Raw genomic sequence first — 25,263 nt, forward strand, 5'->3', positions numbered from 1 at the left:
ATGCAACTGTTATGCAGAAAATGAACTATTAACTAACTATAGCACTACATCCAAAATATACCTCAATTCGGTTATATTTCCTGGAAGGAAAAATGCCAAAATATTTATGAAACTTTTGAAAAATATTTTTTTTTTCAAATATAAAGTATCTTTCAAAAACTTTATAATAAGCAAATTTATACTTACATTACATTTACAAATGACAGTATTGCTGGGTGGTGGTGGTGCATATCTTTAATCCCAGCAGAGGCAGAGGCAGGTGGATCTCTGAGAGTTCAAGGCCAACCTGGTCTACAGAGCAAGTTCCAGGACAGGCTCCAAAGCAATACAGAGAAATCCTGTCTTGAAAAACAAACAAAACAAAACAAAACAAAACAAAAAGCCATATTTTCATGTAACTGGGCTTGTGACATAGGGAGATGGAGCAAAAGGAGCAAATGAGAAAACTGAGGACAGAACAGCTGGCTAGCTGAAAAAGGAGTAAGAACTAAGGCAGCTTTTGTGGACTATGTTATATAGACAACAAATTGAGTGACTTTTATAGTTATCATTTGCTATGGGTTGAACACACATATCAATCAAAAATTCTTTAAGGTTTATTTTTAACTATGTGTGTATATATGAGTATATGCACGCTGAGAGCAGGTTCCAATGGAAGCCAGAGACAAAGATCCTTTGCAGCTGGAGTTACAGGCTGTTAGGCCAAAGGATGTGGGTGCTGGGAACCAAGTGCGGGTCCTAACTGCTGCATCCTACTTCTGTCCTTTCTTGGAAATACTTACATAGGAATCTAATACCCAGCGTGTCGGCAGTAGGCAATGATTCACTCAGGAGCACTCTACCCATGGATGAGACTACTCTTATGAAGAAGCTGAAGGGAGAGATTGCCACAGTCCTCTTCCCTTCCCATGTGTGAGGGCCCAGTCCCATTCTCCATCACTGTACCAACAGCAGACAATAAAGCTGTAGGCATCGAGGCTGGGCTTTGTAATCATCAGAACCAACCGTGGGCAATACCTTTTCTGGGGGGGAAAAAGGGTGGAGACAAGGTCTCACTATGTAGCCCTGACTGGCCTGGAACTTGCTATGTAGAACAGGCTGGCATTGAACTCAAGAAATCTGCCTGCCTCTGCTGGTATTAAAGCATTTGCCACCACCCCCACTCCAATACATTTTTAATGAGATGTTTTGCTTTACATATTACTAATCAGGTGATGAATAACTCAGTGGGAGAGTGTTTGCACAAGATCTTAGGTTCAATTTCAAGCATGAAAAAGCAAAACAAGAAAGAGCATCTGGGGCTGTGTGAAAGCTATGACCCAGTTATTCTGGAGGATGAGATGAGGCAGGAGGATCACAACAGGGTTCAAGGTGTGTCTGAGCTCTTTAAGATAAGACCAGCCTGGACAACTTAGTGTAAACTTGTCTCAAAACAGAAGACAAGAGGAAAAACAAGAGGGCAGAGGATATAAGCTCAGTGTAGAGCACTTGTCTAATGTGGGAGGCCTTTGGTTCAATCCCTGGCACTAAAAGAAAAGACAGCGAAACAGAAATTGCTTCCCCAGCCCCTTCTAACTTTGATTATAAACAGGTGACAAAGCAGGAATTGAGAACTGACCTCATCATTGAGCCACTGATAGTTCTTTAAGGTCTGGATATCTCCTCGAGTAATTCGCAATTTGAAAGCGCTGCTTAGGATCTCATCTGGTGGACCATGGCCCAGGGCATTACTGATTTCCTTTTCCATGTCCTGAATTAGAAAGTCCAGAGGACATGAATTTAGCACAGAACCACTAGCAGGTATCAAAAGCCTGAGTGAAAAAATGCCTTTCATCTCAGCAACACCTGGTGATCTTTGAGAAAAGTCACTATTCAAGAGCTACAAAACTGCAGTGTAAAAACATTCAAATGTACAACTATAAAACAGTCTTAATAAACCAGGCGGCAGTGGCGCACACCTTTAATCCAGCACTTGAGAAGCAGAGGCAGGTGGATCTCTGTGAGTTCCAGGCCAACCTGGTCCACAGAGCAAGTTCTAAAATAGTCAGAAAAATCCTATCTCAGAAAAAAATAAAACCAAACCAAAACAGTCTTAATAATGGATATCTTCCTTTAATTATTTTAATGAATTATGCAGCTAAATATATATTTAGTTAATGAACCCAATCAAAATATTTCCATTATTGTTTTTTCCTTGCCACACAATTTTGTTATTTTATGGCTTTACTATTTACTATTTTTTTCACTATATTCAAGTACGGTAATCAATAAAAAAAGATTGTTTTAGAAAATCGTAATTTTAAAAATGTTCAATACATTCATTCTTGATAGCACATTTTAAAACTCAAAACATCTGAAGGGTAGAAAACCAATCAGTTACAGCAGATGTGATAGCACCCAGCATCTGAGAGGCAGCAGCAAGAGGACTGCCTTGAGATCCAGACCATCCTGGGCTAAGTAATGAAAGAAAAAAAAAATCCCAAGACCCCCAAAACCAAGTATACTGATCTATCAAGCAACCTTCACACAGACAAATAATCAACACAGCCAATATAAGACCCAGAGTCCAAGTCTTGTTTTTTTTTTTTTTTTAAACTTCATCTACTCAGTCCTTATCTAGAGAAACTCCTCCAAATAGCATGCGTTTCAGTTTAGAGACGGGCTGACCCACACAGGAACCACACCTCTGTAAGCTCAAAGAGATCTGATCTTCTCTCCTTTTCTCGGCTCGGGAAGTTCTTTTCCTTCGCCTCAAGCACGGACACTTTTCTCCTGAGTAAGCCATTGCTCCCACTTCCAAGGCGCAGCCGAGCAGACACTTCTTCTGACAGATCAGGTTCCAATTGGTGTCCCCTTGTCTGACCAAAAGAGTTTCAACATTGACACGGTTCCTCTTGTACATACAACACACACTACATATGGAACATAAAACTGTATACGTTATGAAAAAGGATATAAAGCTAATTGTTTTCTAGTTTTAACTGTCATGGATTTTCGTTTTGGGTGGTGAATAAATGCAAAAAATATATTTGATAGTGAAAGTGCAAAATCCAACGTGAAGCCACACAGCCTCTGGCTCCAAGTGGCCTTTCTAACTGTGCAGTTCACTGAGATGTACAGACTTTGGGTCTGATTAGTTTTGGTGTATGATGTTTTTTATAATTAGGTTTATAAAATTAAGGAAAAAAATGTGAAACTCTGGCACTAACTTGAAGACAGAGAGAGAATGAATAAGAGAATTGGCAACTCTCTAGACCATAAAAAAGACCCAGCCTGTCTGTATGTCCGGGCAAGGGTGAGCGGAAGTTTCAGGGTTAAACAAAGGTTAACCCGGCATATCAACTGCAAATGGAAGCACTCACATTCCTTGGGGAGTAGGAAGGAAAGCATTTTCAGTTCATATCCCCATCTAAAAAGTAGTTAAAGATGTTTGTATAGTTTAGAAAGGACGAGGTATGGCCTGCAGCGCATTATACAGAAGAATTTACTTCTGTCCTTATTCAAAGTCAGCCTGTGTTAATTAAACCTGCTTCAATTTATTTATTCCTCTTTCTGTACTGGAGACCTTTAACATGCTAAACAAACACTTCTACTAAACTACAGTCTAGTCTCCTATTTCATATTTGTATTAAAAAATATATTGTAGAAAATACCATTGAACTACAGTCTAGTCCTTTATTTCATATCTGTATTTTTTTAAAAAAAAAAAAAACAACAATCTATTGTAGAAAAGCAAGGCTATCACTAACGGCTGCTAATTAACTCACGCATACATAATGAAACCTCCACAAAACCCCAAGGACTGGGGATTGAAAATGTAGCTCAGTGGTAGAGCACTTGCCCTACATATACAAAACCCACACCTTACAAAAAAAAAAAGTTAGGAAATGTGTTTAGAAATAGAACTTTGGAGCAGAGCTACAGAATTCTCCAGAGATCAGTGAGCACTCTTTGCTCTTGCTGACTGCCAGGCAGACCACTCCCTCCTCCTTCATTTTACAGAAAGAACAGCTCTCACTGTGCTGTCTAGAATAGGGCCTCCCCAAGTGCTAAGATTGTGAGCATTCTTTGCTTTGGCTAAATGAATGACAAGTGATAATTAAACACAAAGAGTCCATCAGAACATTAGATAAGGGAATGTTTTAAGGCTTACCACTTTGTAATTCTATGTAACTAAAATGTAAGTAACAAAGATTCAGTAAATCTATTTCTGTGTTGGGGTGTGGTCATGCATACCTATAATCCCATGTAATTAATTAATCTAGAAGCAGAGGAAACTGGATTTCTACAAGTTTGCAGCCAATATGGTTTATAAAGTAAGCTTCAGGTCGACCAAGGCTACATAGTAAGACCCTACCTCAAAAGCGGGGGGGGGGGGGGGGGGGGGGGGGGAGTAGAAATATACTTCTGCCAGACACTAAAGTTTAGTAAAAGACCTTATCATTAAAAACCTGAGTATGTCTACAGAGATCACTGAAACAATGATTCTAATACTCACACTGAAAGTAGGCTGGGAGGTGGTGGCTCACTCCTTTAATCCCAGCTCTTGGGAGGCAGGTGGATCTCTGTGAGTTCAGGGCCAGCCTAGAGTGAGTTCTAGGACAGCCAGGGCTACACAGAGAAACCCTGTCTCGAAAAACCAAAAACCGACAAACAACACTTTACCAAGGGCTTCTACTTACACCTTCCTTTTCAAATCGGAATCCCGCCACCTTCTCTGTGTCAGCTCTCCCTTTTGAGTACCTGAGAAGGAAACCATCGAGAACTTACAGACTTCTGCTGTTGAACACGGTACATGTAGTTCCAGAATAAGATTTATTAGTAGTGCACATCTGTAATACGAGAACCCAGGGGACTGAGAGCAGGAAGATCAGTTGCTCAAGGCTACATAATGAGTTTGTGGCTAGCCTGGGCTAAATAAGATCTTGCCTTTTTTTTTTTAATTTTGAAATTAGGATTCACTGATCTCTAAACAAAAGTGGTCTTGAGAACACTGGCCTTGTCCTGTTTCTGTGTCCTGGCCTGCTGTAAATAAACTGTACCATGCTAATGTTTTCCTCCCCGTGAGGACTCGCCTCTCTGAAACTGTGAGCTATGGAAGCCTCCCTCAGGTTGTCTCTCTCTACTGGGCACTGTAGCAGGCAGCGGAAGGAAATAACATGAAGGACTGGTTCCAGAGAAGTGCAGTTCCTACTGGGACTAGACCTCTCTCTGGAGCCTACAATTTTGGAACAGTCTGAAGAAGACTACAGGGAAACAGAGACACCGGTGAGAGAGACGCTGTAGAAAGCCAAAAGCAGAGCTGAAGAGGAGATTCTGACAGGTGCTGAGAAGACCAGATGCCGACAGAAATACAGACACTAGACATACTCATAAGGTCCACACAAGGTCCGTGGTACTAGAAGGTAAAGAATGGCTCTACTTTCTCTGCAACCTGGAACCTTATCTGAGGGTGATTTTATAGAGGATGAAGTGCAGGAAGAGGTGGTACATGCCTGTAACTTCAACACTCAGTAGGCAGAGGCAGGAGGATCAGAGTTTGAGGTCAGCCTTACTTACAGAGTAAGACCCTGTATCCAAAGACTGCAGAGGTGGCTGAGTCAGTAAAATAGTGAATTTGAGTCTGGGACACGTGTAAAAGCTGGGTGCATCAGCACATGGTATAGTCCCGGCCCCAGGGAGGAAGAGACAGGAGGCTGAGGCTTGCCGGCCAGCCAGGCAACAAGCTCCGGGATCAATTAGAGACGCTGTCTAAGAAAGTAGAAAATGACTGAGGAAGAGATCTAATGCCTCCACCTCTGACCTCCACACGCACTCATACACCCTCCACCTCTGACCTCCACACGTGAACACATACACCCTCCACCTCTGACCTCCACACGTGAACACATACACCCTCCACCTCTGACCTCCACACGTGAACACATACACCCTCCACCTCTGACCTCCACACGCACTCACATACACCCCTCCACCTCTGACCTCCACACGCGAACACATACACCCCTCCACCTCTGACCTCCACACATGAACACATACACCCCTCCACCTCTGACCTCCACACGTGAACACATACACCCCTCCACCTCTGACCTCCACACGTGAACACATACACCCCTCCACCTCTGACCTCCACACGTGAACACATACACCCCTCCACCTCTGACCTCCACACGCGAACACATACACCCCTCCACCTCTGACCTCCACACGCACACACATACACCCCTCCACCTCTTACCTCGACACGCACACACATAAAAAGAGAAGGGTGGGGAAGCAGTGACAAAGGAACTTTAAAGGCAGTTTAGCAGCCAGGATATAGCACGGTTACTGCTGGAAGATTTTAGCCAAGCTTACAGGAAGACTAAAGAAAATGCAGAGTCAAAGGATGAAAGGGATGGACAAGGATGATGCAATTACTTAAAAAAGATTAGTACCGTTAAAACTCACCCCAACTGCCTGTCCCCTCAAAAACACTCAGGTACTTTTCCTTAAAATAAGAAACTGGCCACGGGTTTAAAGCACAAAACTATAACCTTGTCTTATTTACTGCTTTATTATTTTCGAGTGGTTTCTTTGTTCTCGGTACTCTCACACTTACTTACTGGACGGGCGACAGAAGTTCTACAATACACAGTGTAAAACAGAGGGCAACCTCTCTACCAGTGGGTTCTGGGGATCAAACTTCAGACCTGGTGGCAAGCTCCTGAACCATCTTGCCAGCCCTGTAAAATCATTTTGAAGACTGCCTGCCTCAAGAAGAAAGGCACCCTCCTTGCAGGGAGCTGCCTATGGTCATCCACCTAATACTTTTAAGATCACAGCAGCGGTGGTCCAAGGGAGCTTAGCTATTGCCAAGTTGGTAAAAGACCTTGGTACTGTCCATGTGGTGAACTTGCAATGGTTAATCATGATTTGATTTAGAGCCACCTAAAAGACTGGATGTGTCTATGAGAGGCTTTTCAACAGAGGGAACAAGCCCACTCTGAATATGAGCACCAGCACTCCACAGACTGCAAGCTGGGAGACTGCTTACAAGCCAGCATTCCCTTCCTCTGCTTTCTGATCTATCATTACCGTGCCATGTTTACCCTATCACAATGGGCTGAACCCTCTGAAGCAAAATCAGTCTAAACAGTAACACCTACTCAATTTATCTGAAATGGAATTCTAATTAGCCTTGTGAAAAGTTGTCAAACTTTTAAAACTTTCCTATACAATTTCTGTTTACATATTAATATATCAATTTATTTCTACTCTTAGGAAGTCCCTAAGAGTCACAGCATGTGATTGATACTCACTAACAATTACCCCATTTTGAGCTCTCTGGGGATACGTTTATGCCTTCTGGAACCCATCCTGGCACATAATTTATAAATACTAAATAGTTAAGTTTCCTTAAAGTGGTCAACAAAGCCTCCCTGGGAAGGCCCGGGACAAACTTCGGGTTTTGCAGCCCCATTCACACTTCCTCACCTCTGTGGCTCACTTAAACCAGACGGGCCAGATTTGGACCCTTGACACTGCTGGCCAAGTCTGCTATAAAGAAATAACCATCCAAAATCCTAAGTAAAGCTGGGTGGTGGTGGCGCACGCCTTTAACCCAGCACTCGGGAGGCAGAGGCAGGCGGATCTCTGAGTTCGAGGCCAGCCTGGTCTACAAGAGCTAGTTCCAGGACAGGCTCTAGAAACAACAGGGAAACCCTGTCTCGAAAAACAAAACAAAACAAAACAAAACAAAACAAAACAAAACACCAAAATCCTAAGGAAAGCAAAACTACCTTCACTGTTCCTCTGTTTGAGACAGTGGCCACTGGGGATGTCACCTACTTCCTTCCCCAAGCCCCGGTGGCTATGAACGACGGCAGTTTGGAAGAGTCTGACTTAAGAACTATTTACCTACTCATAGTGCTGACTAGTTAGCAGACCGAGGAGGGCCACGGTTCCTCATGGGCATTCATAAATGTGACTTGTGAGAAGACTTACTCTCAATGAAATCTTAGAATTAAAAGGGTCACGCACCTCTTCTCACTTCTCATTGAACAGAGAGGTCCCCTTGTTTCAACAACTCTGTCTGTGGGGATGGAAAGAAAAGATCCTTTACTTGCCAATCCCAGGTTGGATGCCAACTGTCAGATTCAAAGTATCAGCACATGTGTTTGCACTCGTGTTACTGTGAACTCCAAAGCTACTGGCTGCTGCACACACAAGCACCTCTAAAATACATGTCACTTTTCCTTCCTTCAATATAAGCTTGATCACAAACTGATAACAGATCATTCAATAAGCTAAAGACATTCAGTGAACAGTATTGGAGAAAGATAAGACAGTTAATATGAAGTAAATTAATTTTAGTCTCACAAAATATACTACTACACAGGCATTAATCTTAATTAATCAACTTAATCTTAAAAGCATTTTTCTTTTTTAAAATAAAACTTCATGTACTAGATAAATGCTAGCCAATGCCTTGAAGTCTGACAACACTTTACAGCCTGGTATAGCATCTTTGGATAGTGTACCAATTTGCAACCTCATTAGCATGCGCTCACATGAACCAAGGTCAATGTCTTATGATGGAACTCAGTTTGGAACTCACACTGTTTCGGAACAAAGTGGGTTGTTCTGACTCCATGACTCTGCTCCTCCACCCAGCCTTTGGTCTTTAATGTGTCCATCTGACTTCTCTGAGAACTTAAGAGAGACAAAAGGAGAAAGATCAGCTCAGGCACAAAAGGTAAGGCCTTAGTCACAACAGAGAAAGGACTAACATTCCAACCTGCAACATCAGGACGACGACAAAAACCTATGATGTGCAATAACCAAAGTTAAACTTCCAAATGATAATTTGTTCTTTCTGCATTCAATAAGCTTGACAATCCTGAGACTAAGCTTGAAGTCCCATACTTCACACGACTGTGTGTATCATCCCATACTTCAGAGGACTCTGTGTATTTGCAATCACTTGTTAGAATTACCAGGCGAACTGAAATCCTGAGCTTACACCTTCCTGCCTACTCCTCCAGATAAAAGTACATCTTTTCAAATCACCTGCATGTTGAATTAACAAGCACTCACATAAGCAAATTTCTTATTACCCAGTTGACTTTAATCTTATTTCTAAGCAGAGGATTCTAAAATGCAATCACTAGATGCCTCTGAGACTGTGTGTGTGTATGGGGAGGAGAAAGGAAAAATAAAATACAGGAGAGGCTGTGAGGGAGTGAAGATAAAGGAAGGGAACAGAAGAAAGGAACTAGGACAAAGGCAGAGACACAGATACCTGTGTCGAGGAGGCTGGGCAGCTGATTCCTTTTCGTACATGAGTAAGAGTTCATGTGAGTTGGATGTGGTTTTCAATGGGTATAATCTCAGCATGTGGGAGGATGGGGCAGAAGAATTGTAAGTTCTAGGCCTGCCTGTGTGCTAGATAATGAGAAACAAAAACATCCCCCCTCCCAGAAAAAAGAAAAAGAAATGAGTTTGTGTAGGCAAAGGTCTGTAAAGCTAATGGAAAACTCCATTTTGTAAGCCACTACGCTACAGTGTCAGACAAGCTCCTCGGCCAGCTCTCTTCACACCAGCACCTCGCTAGAAACAGAAGAAAGGTACATGCTAAGGACACACTAACAAAGGATACACACTAGGGATATACGCTACAGCACTCGTCAGGTCTTACCTGTGATGTGAAGCCACGGGAGGGAGAGTGTTTCCATGGCCACCTTCTTTAAGTCGCTCCAGTAACTTTCGGTATTTCTCCCTTTCATCCTTTTGGACACCCTGGATAAGAAAGTATGCAAGGTGAGTAGAAGCTCATGAAGCCTAAACTCAAATTTAACCAGACATTGGCTGGTGAGATGCAGCCCACAGATGAACTTTATTTGGGGAACACTGTTCTTAAAATTGCTTTAATTAAATATCAACTTTATTTAAAAAAAAAAAAATCTAAAATCCTGACCTCTTTAGAAAAGAAAAAAAAGGAATCAACGACCTGGAGCTTCCACCTTTAGGTAGGCCATTTGCTGTCCATGCTCCTTCACTCATTTGCACTGTCTGCTAGGTCAGCGGTTCTTAACCTATGGGTCCTCATCCCACAGCCCTTCACAGGGGTGGCCTAAGACCACCTGCACATCAGGTATTTACATTACGATTCACAGCAGTAGCAAAATTAACAGTTAGGAAGTAGCAACAAAAACTAATTTTAAGGTCAGGGGTCCCCACAACATGAGGAACTATTTATTAAAGGGTCGCAGCATGAGAAAGGTTGAGAACCACTGTGCTAGATCTTGGAGGCATTTGCGTCTTTGACAGAACTAAGTTGAAAAAAACTGAGTTGACCAGAAATTAACAGAAAGAATGCACTTCATAATTAGAGTCCACATCACCAATGGCCTTGCAGCCACATTAATTAATTAATAATTTGTGGTGCACCTCACCCAGCGGACCTCGCCTGGCCTTCCTGGACAGTAAGCGCTTCCAATCAGTCTTCACTGCCCGTCAGGCTCTCTTCTGCCTGCTGTAAGTGCTGACAGCTCTGCCCATGTCTCGTCTCACACTACATCCTCCTCTGAATAATCTTATCAGCTCCCTTGAACTAAGTTACAACAATATGTAGAAAATTCAGAAACATGTCTCTAACCCTGCCTTCTTCTCTAAACTCCCATCACTTATATCCAAGAGTCTACAGGAGAGGTCTTCTTGCATGTTTCACGGGCACTTTAAACAATGTCCAAAACTGAAGTCAGCATCTTCCCCCTAAACACACAGGGTATCTTGGTCAGTGACATATATTTATCCAGAGCTGAAATCTGGGCCTCAGGTTCTCCCTCTATGCTATGTATTATTCTCGATTAACAAACATGTCCTTGCTAAGACTAACTGCCTTATCTGCTATCTGCTTAGTCATATCTCAGATCTCCTAAAACACTCAGGCTTCTCTTCTGAAATTCTACAGAGGGCCTCTGGCCCACAATTCCTTTGGCTTGTCTGCTGAATTATAAGTTATGTAAAACTCCTGAAGGCAGGGGCCAAATCTAGGATTCACAACCCGAATTACTAAAAACTAGTGCAGTATCTAGGACTTGAATAAATATTTCTTTGATGAACCAAGCAGCTCCCAAACCATCTACCAAATTCAAACAGTGGGTGGTATTGGGAAACAGCAGAGACAGAAATCATCCTCAACACTGCCATGACGAGAAATGAAGGACTATCCTCTCTCCCTCTTACTACACGCTCTAAAAGGGAAGGAAAAGCAGAGCGGCGCATCATTCACCACCTCTACTGAATCACAGCTACTCAAGTTCATCAAAGTAAGTGAGGCAGGGCACGACAGTACACGGGTTTTATCCCTGCATTTAGGAGGCAAGACAGACAAATTTCTGTGAGTTAAGAGGTCAGCCTGGTCTACACAGGGTATCGCAGGACAGCCAGGGCTGTAGAGAGACCCTGTCTTCAAAAAAATAAAGTTGAAAAGCCATCTCTTCCTAATGGGATCCTTTTCTAACATCTGAAACTGACTCAAAGATGCATGTCCAGAGCAGCTCCGGGTACTGACCACACAGCAACAGTACTTACTATGAGTCAAAGCAGGCTGGGGAGGCCAGGAAGGGACAGACGCTGGGACACTTATAGTCCTGTACCCCTTCAGTACCTTTTGAATTGTATGCCACAGTACACAAATTATTACTCAAAAGTCATTAAAAACATTTCTTTAAGATACCAAGCTGAGGGGCTGGAGAGATGGCTCAGAGGTTAAGAACATTGCCTGCTCTTTCAAAGGTCCTGAGTTCAATTCCCAGCAACCACATGGTGGCTCACAACCATCTGTAATGGGATCTGGTGCCCTCTTCTGGCCAGTGGGCATACACGCAGACAGAATATTGTATACATAATAAATAAATAAATATTTAAAAAAAAAAAAAGATACCAAGCTGAAAGGGCTTACCTCCTCCACTGTGCAATGGGGACGCCTCACACCCTTGCCACCCTCTTCCGAAACCATCTCTGTTACACCCTGCTCCTGAGGTTTCCATGTTAAGGAACTCTCTGGACTGCTTTTGCTATGGCGACGACCACTTGGTCTTCTATTATAGCCTTCTGATTTCAATGTATAACTAAAGAATAAAAGGAGAGAGAGAGTGACAGAGAGACACAGAGAGAGAACATATCACTGATGAGATTTAGGCTCCTAGGTCATCTGATTATTCTGCTATTCTAGTTTAAGACTACTAGCTCTTATTCTCTTATTAAGCAATCATCACTTGTAAAAGTCAGACATCCCAGCATTCCATTATAGAATGTCTGCTCTGGTCACTAGAGCTGTCACATGAAAGCCCTCCTTCTCACAGCCAGGTTTCCAACCCTAACCCCATATTTAGCTCCCCATAGCACATACCTCTCCCCCAGCAGCTACTTTTCCTTTACTCAGTGTGCACCACTGAAATATCAGCTAAATGCTAACAAATCAGAAACTGGGACTGCAGCTTGCTATAGTCCTAGCCATTCAGAGATTAAAAATGCTTTAAGCCAAAAATCTAAAACCAGTTGGGCAAGGTAACAAGAGCCATCTCAATTTCTAAAAGGTGTATGTCGGGAGTGGCTGGGGGTGTAGATCAGTGAGTGGTAGAATATTCAACTAATATTCAAGGACCTGGGTTCAATCCCTAAAACTTGGAAGGAAAAGGGGTGGGGGGTAAAGAGGGAAGGGAAGGAAGAGGAGAAAGAAGAAGAGGAAAGGGAAAAGAAAAAAATGAAACCGGAAGGAAAAGGATGGAGAGGTAAGGGAAGGAAAGGGTTAATGATTAATAAAGAAACTAAATACAGCAAGAAAGCTGTGTCACTACTGCTGGTGACAAAAACTGCCTCTCTCCTTGTTACTGCCAGCAGCCCAAACTGATATCATAGCTCTTGGTAAGTGCTTTGAAAAGGATACAACATGCCCAATACAATTTTTACAAAAACACTGTACCATCTCTAAAAACATCCAGTCTCTTAAATTTAAATACTAAGGCCCCTACAAAGGAAGGTTAGGGAGATGCTCAGGACTAGAGCAGACTTTAGAAGACGGAAAACAAATACTATGCCGTCCTGAGCTGGATCCTGGTCCTGGACAGGGAAAACCTAAAATGGAGAAATTTAAGTAAAACTCTTTTTTTTAAAAAAAGCCAAACTTTATAACCTATAATTATACAAATCAATGTCCTCACCCTTAAAGAAGTAAACTCAAATATTTAAGAAAAAGGCAGAAATCCAATCCAAGGAAGTGCTACATCTCAAACGGTTCAGAAGAAAATACATCCACACATAACCGAGAAAGCAAAAGCAGATGTTGCAGAGCACCAGCCAGACTGAGCGAACTTCAAAACACCCAAGGGAAACACAGAGCAAAACTGACATGCACGGAAGCAAAATGTACAGCTCCAAAATTGTGGAAAACACCAAGACTCTTCATTCAGTCACTAAAAAAGACCAGACCTAGATAAAACACGATCTGCCAGCTGAACCTAACTGCCGCCTACAGAACACAGGACTCACCAACCACGGTAAGTTTAATAGGAGCGGACCACCCAAAGGAAGTCTTAACTTCCAACCATCATCACCTGCCAGTGTAGGACCCAGCCAGGATAAGCCTAATGGAGGCCTGGGTCTCAGTAGTTTACCCTGAGGCAACACCTGGTTGCAGGAAGGACCACAAACTAAGATTACCCAGGCACCACCCAGGAACAGACCATCCGCAGGAAATTCCTAATGTTCCAACCATTGTAGACAGGATCACCTGCCAGCAAACAGTCACCAGGACACCCCCTAGACAAATGTCAGCCAATCAGAGGTCCCGAACCTCAGAAACCCCTCATCCTCCCCCCACCTTTAGTACTAAAAAAACCCAACTCTAAATGAGCTCGGGGCTCTCCTGATTATTCCAATACCTTGGACACACAGAGAGACCGAGTTTGCAAACTTGTCTAAAATAAAGGCTCTTTGCTTTTACATATGGAACTCGGTTTCCTTGTTGGTTCTCGGGGGGACTTTGCGGATCTGGGCCTAACACAGAATACTTTATTCAGTAGTAGCAGACCACACATCCTGTTGACACCAATGTGGAGCACCCTCCAAATGGATAATACTGTAGGACCAAAGCTGAAATGTTAAAGTGAAATCAATGCCAAGTATATTCTTGGACCATAATGGGATTAGCCAGAAATCACTATCAGAAAGATACTGGGAATACTCAGGTACTTATTAATTAAACAATGTACTTTGAGCCTTGTAAATTAACAACAGAAATTAGATAAAATTGTAAACTGAAGGGAAACAAGTCGGTCTTTAAGTTTGGTGGATGTCACAATGATGATCATAGGGAAACGGTCAGCATAACTGAATGCCTAGAGAATCAAGTTCATTTCTAGGTATGGATGTCTCACGAACAAGAATATTCCTCAAATAATAAATTGAATTTCTCCAATGTTACTAAAAACTTCTTTCACAGCTTTTCAGGTAGACTCCAACCAGACTGCACACTGCATCTTGTTGCTGTGTATCTTTGGTGTGCTTTCATATGATAATTCTGTGTATTAAGGATAGAGTACTGATGTGGGATATCTTTTTATATGTGTGTTGCTTTTATTGGTTAATGAATAGAGCTATTTTAGCCAATGGTTTAGCCAATGGTTTAGCAGAGTAAAGCCAGGCTGAAAATCCAAACAGAGATATAGAGAGAGTAGGCAGAGTCAGAGACACCATATAGCTGCCAAAGGAAACAGATGGCAGAATCTTACTGGTAGGCCACAGCCTTGTGGTGATACATAGGTTAATAAAAATGGGGTAATTTAAGATGTAAGAGCTAGCTAGGAATACACCTAAGCTACTGGCCAAACAGTGTTATAATTAATATAGTTTCTGTGTGATTATTTGGGTCTGGACAGTTGGGAATGAACAAGCAGTCTCCATTTACAGAGTACAGGCCTGTGGTTCTGTTGAATGTATTTTAATTTCAGAATAAACTGTATTTTATTTTATTTTATTTTGATTTTTTAAGACAGGGTTTCTCTGTAGAAACCAGCCTGTCCTGGAACTAGCTCTTGTAGACCAGGCTGGCCTTGAACTCACAGAGATCCGCCTGCCTCTGGCTCCGGAGTGCTGGGATTAAAGGCGTGCACCACCACTGCCCGGCTTAAACTGTATTTTCACAGGTAAATTTAGATGATCAGTTTCTGCAAGAACACTAGGCTGGGTGATAATGTCTATCTCAGTGCAGTATACTTGCAGGCTATGATGTCACTTTGTGTTACTACCAACCATTTCAATTTGACCTTTTTATTAAGGTAGTATCCAGCAGGATTCCCTATTTTAAAAAGTGACTCCCTTTTATAATTAATAAGGGATTTTGGGGGGAGATATGATATAGTATCCTAAGCCTTATCAAACCCACACTTTAGCTCAACCATGACTCATCAGCACCCATCATTGTTGGGATGGTCACAAATGGCACACATTCCTTCCCACACATTCTGTGCTCAGTCAGCATTTTCCTATAAAGATCTTCCTTTTCCACCATATGCACCCATCCGTTGGTATCTGTGTTGAGCTTTATTCACCTTGATGTTTACACTGCCCCCTATTTGGCCACTGAATACTTATCAAGTTTTTTCCCCAAGTCAAGCTGGCATTTCACCAGTTTTTAGACCCTCCTTCATATTCTGATACGAGAGTCTCTTATATCAATTTGTATCTTCCCTTCTAGCTTTACAATTTATTTTTCACCCAAATTAAGAGGCACCTGATTTTTAGTTTCTCTTCTCCCCGCCTCCCTCCCTCCCTTCTTCCCACCCTCCCTCTTAACAAGGACTCACTGTATAGCCCTGGCTAGGCTGGAACTGGCTATGTAATTTAGGCTGGCCTTGACCAAGATCTCCTGTCTCTGCATCCCAAGTACTGGAATTAAGGGTGTACCAGCTAGCTTTCACTTAAATTTTTAATTATTTATTATTTTATGTATACACAGTACTTGTGGAGGCCAGACAAGGGCATCAGAACCCTGGAATCTGAGAGGTGGGCACTGAACATGGCTGGGTCCTCTATGAGTGCTCTAAACACTGAGTCAATGCAGCCACCCACCTTTCACTTTTAATTTTAAGTCGTTAACCAAGGACCTCCAGATTTATGTTTGCATAGGTTCACGTTTGCACACGTGTACTTGTGAAAGCAAGAGGCCAACACCAGGCATCTACTTCAGTTGCTCTCCAGCTCATTTTTTGAGGTGACTGAGCCCAGGTTTCACTGAACCTGGGAGCTCATCAATTCTGCTAGACTGGCTGGCCAAATGAGCTCAGACATCTGCTGGTTCCCCACCTCCAGCACTTGGAGTGGAAAGACTTGTGCAGCTGTGGGACGGCTTTGACACGAATGCTAGGAATCAAATTTAGGCCCTCGTGTCTGGACAGCAAGCACTTTACTAACTGCTATCTCTAGTCCCAGAATTTTGTTTTGTTTGGTTTTTTTCCAAGACAGTGTTTCTCTGTGTAGCCTTGACTATCCTAGAACTCACTCTGTACACCAGGCTGGCCTTGAACTCAGAGATCTGTCTGCCTGTGCCTCCTGAGTGCTAGGATTAAAGGCGTGCACACACTACGGACCGGCTCTGGCCCAGAATTTGTAATAAAGAATCTAAGTCGAAAGAAAAGACTAAAAGAAAGCAAGGCAGTAGGCAGGCTCAGAGCAGAAAGAGCAAGTTCAAAGGAAAGTAAAATAATAGAGAGTTTCTGAGATAAGAAAAGGCTCTGGACATTTGTAACTGGAGCAAGATACTTAAAGAAAAAACTCATGCAGAGTGGAGAGGACTCCTACAATTTAAAAACTAGGAGAGCTTAGGAAAAAAACAGGAAGCTAAAACAGAAAAACTGAGAGTTCAAAGTCAACTTAGACTACACAGTGAGTTCAGGACAGCCTCAGTTACATTAATTCCAGCTTGGTGTGGACTATGTGGTTGAGATTCTATCTCAAAAAAGAAAACAACAACAACAATAATAAAAACAAACAAAAAGCAAAAAACAAACAACAACAACAAAACCTAAAAAAACAATCAAACGGACAGCAATAACAATAGAAATCAGTAAAACATGCCATGGGGTTTGTTTGTTTGTTTTGAGGCAGGGTCTCTTTACGTAGTAAACATACGTAACTCCCTACTTCTCAGTATAATTAATGATAGTCGCGACTCACTTAAAAAATCAAAGCTGGTTTTGGAGTTGGACAGTGGCTATCCTTCCCTAGTTTCAAGTTTGTTGTTAAAAGAAAAAGTCATAGTTTCTGTCTCATATCAGGAGCCACCTGGTATGGGACAAAAGGAAGATAAAATTTAGGGACTAATATTACCAAAACTGTACCTTCAAAAAATTTTACTTCTCCTCATACCTATTTTTTGTGGTACCTTTCATTTAATATATGTCTGTATGAATAATGTTTAAGTTTTCCACAATGAACAATAAATTTTCCTGCAGTAATCTTTGGAGTTTCCAGGAAGAAGATGGGACCCCACAACAATTCCACCTGGTTGATATGGCGTCATTATGCTGATAGCACCACTCTAAGATCAGTTTGGGGTTGCAAGCTGCTCAAGATGGTCCCAACTTGGCTAGCTGAGATGGTGCACCTTCTTACAACATTCTGGCCACAGCTTCAAATAAGAACTTCAGAAAACCCTATCGACTACTCAGAGACTATCGGCAATTATACCAGACAGTAATCTTGAAACCATCATTTTAGTTTTTACAAGATCCCAAAGAAATAACATCGCCCCATGACAGTTGGAAGTAATTCTGAAAGACTATGTCCCCTCTCTCAACAAAGTCAGGGTTAAAGACATCTATTAGGGGTTGGTTATAAGTGGTATAGGGTTGGGGGTGGAAATGAAGCAAGCTCAGAGATTTCTTCTGATTGAAAAAAAAAAAGGAACTGGATGGGATAATAGGTAGATTAAATTATTATTATTTGTGAGCTATTATTTATAGACAATGTATTTTGGTATAGATTCTTATATACTGATACAAATTCAAATTAGTTATATTGAATATGCTCCTATTTCTGTTTACAATATTTGTGCACCCATGCAAAGCTTTTTTGTCATATTGTATGTATATATGTTTCTACCTCTGCTTAAGACATTTTGTATATTAATACAATTTTAGATCACACTGCACTAAATGTTGGGCACTGAATACACTCCACTTGGAGCTTGTTTTCTTCTTGGCAAAACTGGCCTTTGGGCAAAGAACTGCCCCTGCCTCAACCACTGACAAAATGCATGGTGTCTAGACTGGACAAGCAGGATATAAGCAAAAAGACTCCCACCAAACTTTGCCAAGACAAGGTAAGATGGTTTTTCAAATTTTCCTGCCTCTGAAAATGGTCTGTCTGTTACTCTAGGCCTTAGCCAAAGTTGGTTGCCCCAATGTTGCAAATGAGAGTTTGGGTGATTGCTAAGGTAGCAGCTGGTTGTCTCTGTCATTTCTTGAACCTTTTGGAAGTTGCTAGATTGTACTTCCTGTTTACAAGTAATATTATTTCCCTTTTCAGCTTTTTGATGGGGTTGAAGACTTTCCTCTCATGACTTAGCCAAGCCATTTTTAACATAGGAGTTAGATTCCTTAGGCTAGGATAACTTTTGAAACATTCAGCATATGTTTCTTGTTTGATGTTGTTCATGCTGGTTGTAATTCTAATTTTTATGGATGTTTTTGCCTCTTCTTTTCCCTGGACAAGACTTGATATTTGTTATTATATATAGTTTTGTATTAGGCTTAGAACTCTCTTATTTAGACAAAAGGGGGAGGTGCTGTGGGAACTCCCTCAGCCAATAGCCTTTAAGATACTGGCCCATTTTGGGTGTGGTCTTTTGTTTTTTTGGTTTTTCGAGACAGGGTTTCCCTGTAGTTTCTAGAGCATGTCCTAGAACTAGCTCTTGTAGACCAGGCTGGCCTCGAACTCAGAGATCCGCCTGCCTCTGCCTCTCGAGTGCTGGGATTAAAGGCGTGCGCCACCACTGCCCGGCTTGGGTGTGGTCTTATATACTATTAATGCAGGTGAAAAGTGTGTGCAGGCCTCTTGACTGCTGGATTCGGTTCCAGTTCCCAGTGCATGCAGAGGACTGTGGATTGCTACTCTTTCTGTGAGTTTATCCCCAGATAAATAAACCTTTGTTATACTCCATTCCGGGATATTATGGAATGCTTTTGTACACCAACAACATAGCCCTGGCTGTCCTGGAACTTACTAGGTAGACCAGGCTGGCTTTGAACTCAGAGATATGCCTGACTCTGCCTCTTAGCACTGGGATTAAAGATCTTAGCCATCAAACCTGACAAAACATGGCTTTAAAAGGAACAAGGCAAGAGACTTTGGACTTAAGATATCCAAGCAATTGCAACTCTAGAAAGTGACAATAAACAAGAGGACATCTGACAAGATAGCTTGGTGGGTAAAGGTGCTTGCTGTCATGCCTGATGACCTGGAGGCCATATGATGCAGGGAGAACCAACTTTCACAAACTGTCTTTGCGCTCTCTCTCTCTCTCTCTCTCTCTCTCTCTCTCTCTCTCTCTCTCTCTCTCTCTCTCACACACACACACACACACACACACACACACACACACACACACACACACACACACACACACACACATTACATGCATAAAAAAAATTTAAGAGGGCTGAGCAGTGGTGGCACATGTCTTTAATCCTAGCACTTGGGAGGCCGAGGCAGGTGAACCTCTGTGAGTTGAGGCTAGCCTGGTCTACAGAGCCAGTTCCAGGATAGCCAAGGCTACACAGAGAAACCCTGTCTTGAAAGAAAAAAAATTAAGAGGAAAGAAAATTATTGATAAAATAATATTTTACAGAGCTGACATGTATGTTCAGTGCACAAAACTTACCAGGGTGAGCTGAGCTGTGCCTTTAATCCCAGCACTCCAGAGGCAGGTAGGTCAATGAGTTTAAGGTTAGCCTAGTCTATAAAATAGCCATAGTCCACAGGACTAAACAGAGAAACTATCTCAAACCAGACCACCACCCCCAAATTATATCAGGTTGTAAAGATTTCTGTACACATGCACACACAAACACAGTACACTTGTACACATATATGCATACACATACACACACACACAAACACACAGAGTTTAAAAGAAAGTGAGTATCAATTCTTTTTAAGATGGTTTTTAGGGAAGCTGGAGAGATTGCTCAGTGGGTAAGAGCACTTGCTATTCTTGCAAAGGACCAGGGTTCAGTTCCTAGCACCCACAAAGCGTCTAACAACTATCTATATCTCCAATCCCAGGGATTCTAATGCCCTCTTCTGGCTCCCAAGGGCACTGCACATGGTATATACACAGGCACACAAAGGCAAAACACTAATACACATAAAATAAATGTATATATTGTGTTTTCATTTTCACTTAATTCTAGGATGGTTTTTATTTCGTTTTGGTTTCTCCCTTAACCCAACTGTCATTTGGTAGTATGTTGTTTAGTTCCCTTGAGTCTGGGTACTGTTGTTGTTTCTATGATTGCTGATATCCAGCTTTATTTCTTTGTGGTCAGATAGGATGCAGGATGTTATTTTAGTCTTCCCACATTTATACTGAGACTTGCTTATGTGCTAATATGTAGTCAATTTTGAAGAAAATTACAATAGCTGCTGAGAAGAAAGTACATTCTCTAATGAGACACCATACAATACCAAATATAATCCCTAATGGACTACCTCTTTTTTGAGTTGTTGCCTAACAGGGTCCCATAGACCAACCCCTTAAACATTATAGGCTATTGCCAACGCTCTTTTTTTTTTTTTTTTTTTTTTTTAAACTTTTTGAGACAGGGTTTCTCTGTAGCTTTGGAGCCTGTCCTGGAACTAGCTCTTGTAGACCAGGCTGGTCTCGAACTCACAAAGATCCACCTGCCTCTGCCTCCCGAGTGCTGGGATTAAAGGCGTGCGCCACCACCGCCCGGCTTGCCAACGCTCTTGGTTGACAGTAATATCTTATTGCTGAAAAGCACCATCTACTTGAGTCACAGAACATAGAGAAATCTAGCAAGCACTCAACTGAAAAAGTCATATTGGTTAGCTTTCATAGTGCTGGAAGGTACTATGTAGACCAACAGAGGAAAAAGTAACCATCAAACTCACCCAGCTATGCACACAGCATTTGTGCATTAATAGCACAAATGTTATTGGAGTAACCAGCTAATTCTGACTGGATTTAAGGCCTGCTCCATGAGATGGAAGCCATACCTGACACTAAGGCCAAGAACCTGTGGCTGGAGAGGTACCGGGCTCAAAGTGGAAAATCTACTACTACTATTCTGCTAAATGCATATAGCAATGAAAATGACTCTTAATGACTCATGTCTATAACCACTGACCAGTGTGTCCCTCAATCCTCATCAAACTTCTCCTGGTGATGGCTATTAACACAGAAACCCACAATGGGCCAATGAGCAGAGAATAAGAGACTTTGGAATGATCAGTCCTAAATGGATGTCTATACCACACCTCTTCCCCCAAGGCTCAGGGATCTATGCAGAAGAACAGAAGACTGTAAGAACCAGAGGTAACTTCAAGAGTTTTCCATACACAACAGGCAGATGCACTTATGAACTCACAGCGAGACTGTAACAACATGTACAAAAACTGTGGAAGCTCAAACCAGACAAAGTCCTACCCCAAGCTTAGGAGCTATTGGTATCTGACTGCTTCTGGGAAAGAGAACCTCACTTCTCTTCAACCAAGTGACACCAGGTTTATTCATCATATTCCAAAGCACGTCCCATACTCAGAAGTAGCTAAAAACACAAACTGGACTAGATGGGAGAGCAAGGAGGAGAAGAAAGAGGAGGAGAGGAGGACATGAAGGTGACTGGGCAGGGAGGGGGGGAGGACATCAAAGTGAGTAGACAGGGAGGGGGGAGGACATAAGATGACTGGGCAGGTAGGAGGGGAGGACATGAAAGTGAGTGGGCAGGGAGGAGGAGAGTATCTGGCAGGGAGGAGTTGCAGAAGGAGGATGAACATGATATACTGTGTGAAATTCTTAAATAAATAAAAACACTATCAAAAAAATAAAACAGGTCTGTAGAGATGGCTCAGTGATTAGGTATACTGGCTGCTCTTCCAGAGGATCAGGGCTGGGGGTTCAATGCCCTCTTCTGGCCTCCTCAGACACCAACTATGAAAGACACGGGTATCTACTCAGGCAAAATACACAAATTATCAAAAATAAAAATCTTAAAATGGTTTTCAAAACCAAATCATACTATGAACACTCAAATTCAAATCTAACTAGTCATATGCTCCTCAGCAAGCTATTACCCTCAGAGTGCTATTTAATAGAACAAAGGTAAAAATGCCTAGCAACAGTGGAGTGCGTTCCATTTACAGGAAAGCAGAATTTAACACTTACCCAAAAGAAGGCAGGACTCTACGTGGCTGATCTCGGGTCACTGTCACTCTGATCTTTGGATAGTCACTTATTCCATTAGGAGACTTATTACCTTTAAGAACACATTTGTAATGAGAGGAAAAACTACCACTGTGAACAGTCTGCATTAGGACAGAAAATTTACATGACAGACTAGCATCTTTTTCAAAGCATAGCACTCTAGCATGAAAGTTACAAAAAACATTAAAGAAAAGAAATGGTGGCTAGGAATATAGCTCTGTGGTACAGACACTATTACCTAACATGCATGAGGCCTAAGTTCAATTGTCACAAAACCACAACAGTAATCAAGTAGCTGATATTAAAATACTACGCTTAAGTCAAGTTCACTTTACATAAACTTTAAAAACCATGAGCTAAAAGAGACCTTGCTCCTTAGGCTGTTCTCTCAGTTACTCTGGCCGCAGCAATGTCACGGAACTAATACACAGGGTACACGTGTACTCATCTTTGCACTTCTGTGCCACAAGAGTTACCCTAACCTAACTAAAGTATGAGGAATATAATTATAAAGCTTCGTTTCTTTAGCTTTGGCTTCTGAACCTCAACTTCTATAGCACTGATTTTCACTAGCTACCTCTTTCAAAGTACAATTCTACCTACATGGCAGGCACTAAGACCATTCTTCAGAACTCTGGCTTCTGAACTTCCCACAACACTATTTTGTGCAGTACATACAAATACAATTATGCTTCCCCTTCATGTCTAATGGCAACATGGAAGTCTATACAGCTGCAAGAAGCAGGAACTTAGGGTTGCTCATTAAATATATGAACTTCGAGCAAGAACAAGGTCTCCTGCTGACTTGGTGCCTAGCACATAGTAAGCTCTTGGGATTTTTTCCTAAAGATTTTTTTTTTTTTTTTTTTTTTTTGGTTTTTCAAGACAGGGTTTCTCTGTAGCTTTGGAGCCTGTCCTGGAGCTAGCTCTTGTAGACCAGGCTGGTCTCGAACTCAGAGAGATCCGCCTGCCTCTGCCTCCCGAGTGCTGGGATTAAAGGCGTGCGCCACCACCGCCCGGCTTCTAAAGATTTATTTTTATTATTTTAAAATTATGTGTGAAAGTGTATACACACACACGTCTGTGTATGAGTTCAGAAGAGGGTATCATACCCCCTGGAGCCGGAGTTCTGCCCGTTGTTGGTACTGGGATACAAACACAGGTCCTCTATAAGAGTGCACACTCTTAAACACCCCCCGGCCATCTCTCCAGCCCTTTCATGTTGTTGTTTTTTAAAAAAGATTTATTTATCATATATAAAATGTTCTGTTTGCAGGCCAGAAGAGGGCAGCAGATCTTATTATAGATGGTTGTGAGCCACCATGTGGTTACTGGGAATTGAACTCAGGACCTCCGGAAGAGTAACCAGTGTTCTTATCCTCTGAGCCATCTCTCCAGCCCCCTTTCATGCTTTTTAATCAATGAGACTTGATCTGCAGTCACATTAATATATAGATATAACAAAACACAGTAGTCAACTCCGACAAGAATGTTAAAATTAAGCCCCAGGATGAGCATCCTTCAGTGAAACCTGAGTGCTGATGACAAGGTTTCCAGCTTCAGAGTTCAGAGTTCAGACCAGGGATGCTCAACTGCTGGGGTCCATAAAAAACTATAAAACCAGTCCCAACAATTTAAGATAAAACCTATACTTGTTGTTGTTCTTGTTTTGTTTATCGAGACAGGGTTTCTCCATGTGTAGCCCTGGTTATCCTGGAACTCATTCTGCAGACCAGGCTGACCTCAAACTTAAGAGATCCACCTGCCTCTGCCTCCTGAGTGCTGGGATGAAAGGTGTGTGCCACCACCCGAATGGCACCCGAGAAACAACATCCAAAGTTGTCTTTCAACTAAAATACTCTACAAGATAGAAAACTTTCAAACACAATGCTCAAGACTTCTGACTTGTTCTTATTTACTTGAGGTTTGACTAAAAAACAAAACAAACAAAAAACTAAAACTGAGTGCATTACTGGCCCCCTTTCCAGATAAGAAACTAAAACACACTGAGGTCAAAGAACTTTTTAGAGTCCCATGTCAGGTAAAAGGCAGACCTCAGCCCTACTTGTTTGGATGGACAGTAAAAAGACTAGGCCTTCATTCTCATCCTACCCAAATGGGTGCTTTCCTTTCGCATCCTGCAGGCTAAGGGGACACAGGCAGAAGGGCAGCTAAGAACAGTCTGACACCTCACCCAGTTTCAGCATGCTGTTGCAGGATCCAGAACACGTCAGTTCACAAGATGAAGAGCTCGAAAATACCTAAAACAAAGCAGTCGCTTCTGTAGCATCCCGGCTTGAAACTTAAAACATTTCTAATATAAAAGCTTACTCTAGCCATGAGTATTTTCAAGCTAGCACACAGAAATAATATCGCTAAGATAAAAAAAAGCTGTCAAAACTGACAGGAGTTAAAAAATAATTACATTTCCCCCACAAATACTTAAACAAGAAAACAACGAATTTCCCTTGCAAGGCAGAACCCACTGCACGGTCAGGCTGACCTCACACTCACTCGACAGGTCTTTTGTTCTGAAGAAAGTACTTGACTCTGTAGCCTGGGCTGGCCTGGAACTCACTATAGAGCCCGGCTAGTCTCAAGCACACACCGATTCTTCTGCCTCCACCTCCTAAGGATTACAGGCATTAGCCACTACACCTGGCCTTTTCTTTTCTTTCTTCCTTTTGTTTTTTAGGCAAGGGTCTCACTGGATTGTCACGAATGGTCCTAAATGTCCAAGCTCATCTAACTCTTCTGCAGCAGGCTTC

The 25,263-nt window shown here is 42.1% G+C and overlaps 1 protein-coding gene across 3 annotated transcripts in view; it reads right to left on the bottom strand.

Annotated features, from left to right (window-relative positions):
• The window catches only part of Senp2 (SUMO specific peptidase 2), a 46,652-nt gene that overhangs the window by 14,253 nt on the left and 7,136 nt on the right, over window positions 1–25,263 (bottom strand). For all 3 annotated transcript variants that reach the window (XM_038345641.1, XM_038345640.1, XM_038345642.1), the window contains exons 4-12: window positions 24,690–24,756; window positions 22,457–22,547; window positions 11,951–12,119; window positions 9,683–9,783; window positions 8,603–8,697; window positions 8,026–8,077; window positions 4,683–4,743; window positions 2,685–2,858; window positions 1,619–1,750 (exon numbers count right to left, since the gene is read on the bottom strand). In XM_038345641.1, the coding sequence (XP_038201569.1) occupies window positions 1,619–1,750; window positions 2,685–2,858; window positions 4,683–4,743; window positions 8,026–8,077; window positions 8,603–8,697; window positions 9,683–9,783; window positions 11,951–12,119; window positions 22,457–22,547; window positions 24,690–24,756 (942 nt within the window). The remainder of the gene's footprint in view (window positions 1–1,618; window positions 1,751–2,684; window positions 2,859–4,682; window positions 4,744–8,025; window positions 8,078–8,602; window positions 8,698–9,682; window positions 9,784–11,950; window positions 12,120–22,456; window positions 22,548–24,689; window positions 24,757–25,263) is intronic.

This window comes from Arvicola amphibius, chromosome 10 (assembly GCF_903992535.2).
Source record: "Arvicola amphibius chromosome 10, mArvAmp1.2, whole genome shotgun sequence".
Taxonomy (NCBI): Eukaryota; Metazoa; Chordata; class Mammalia; order Rodentia; family Cricetidae; genus Arvicola; species Arvicola amphibius.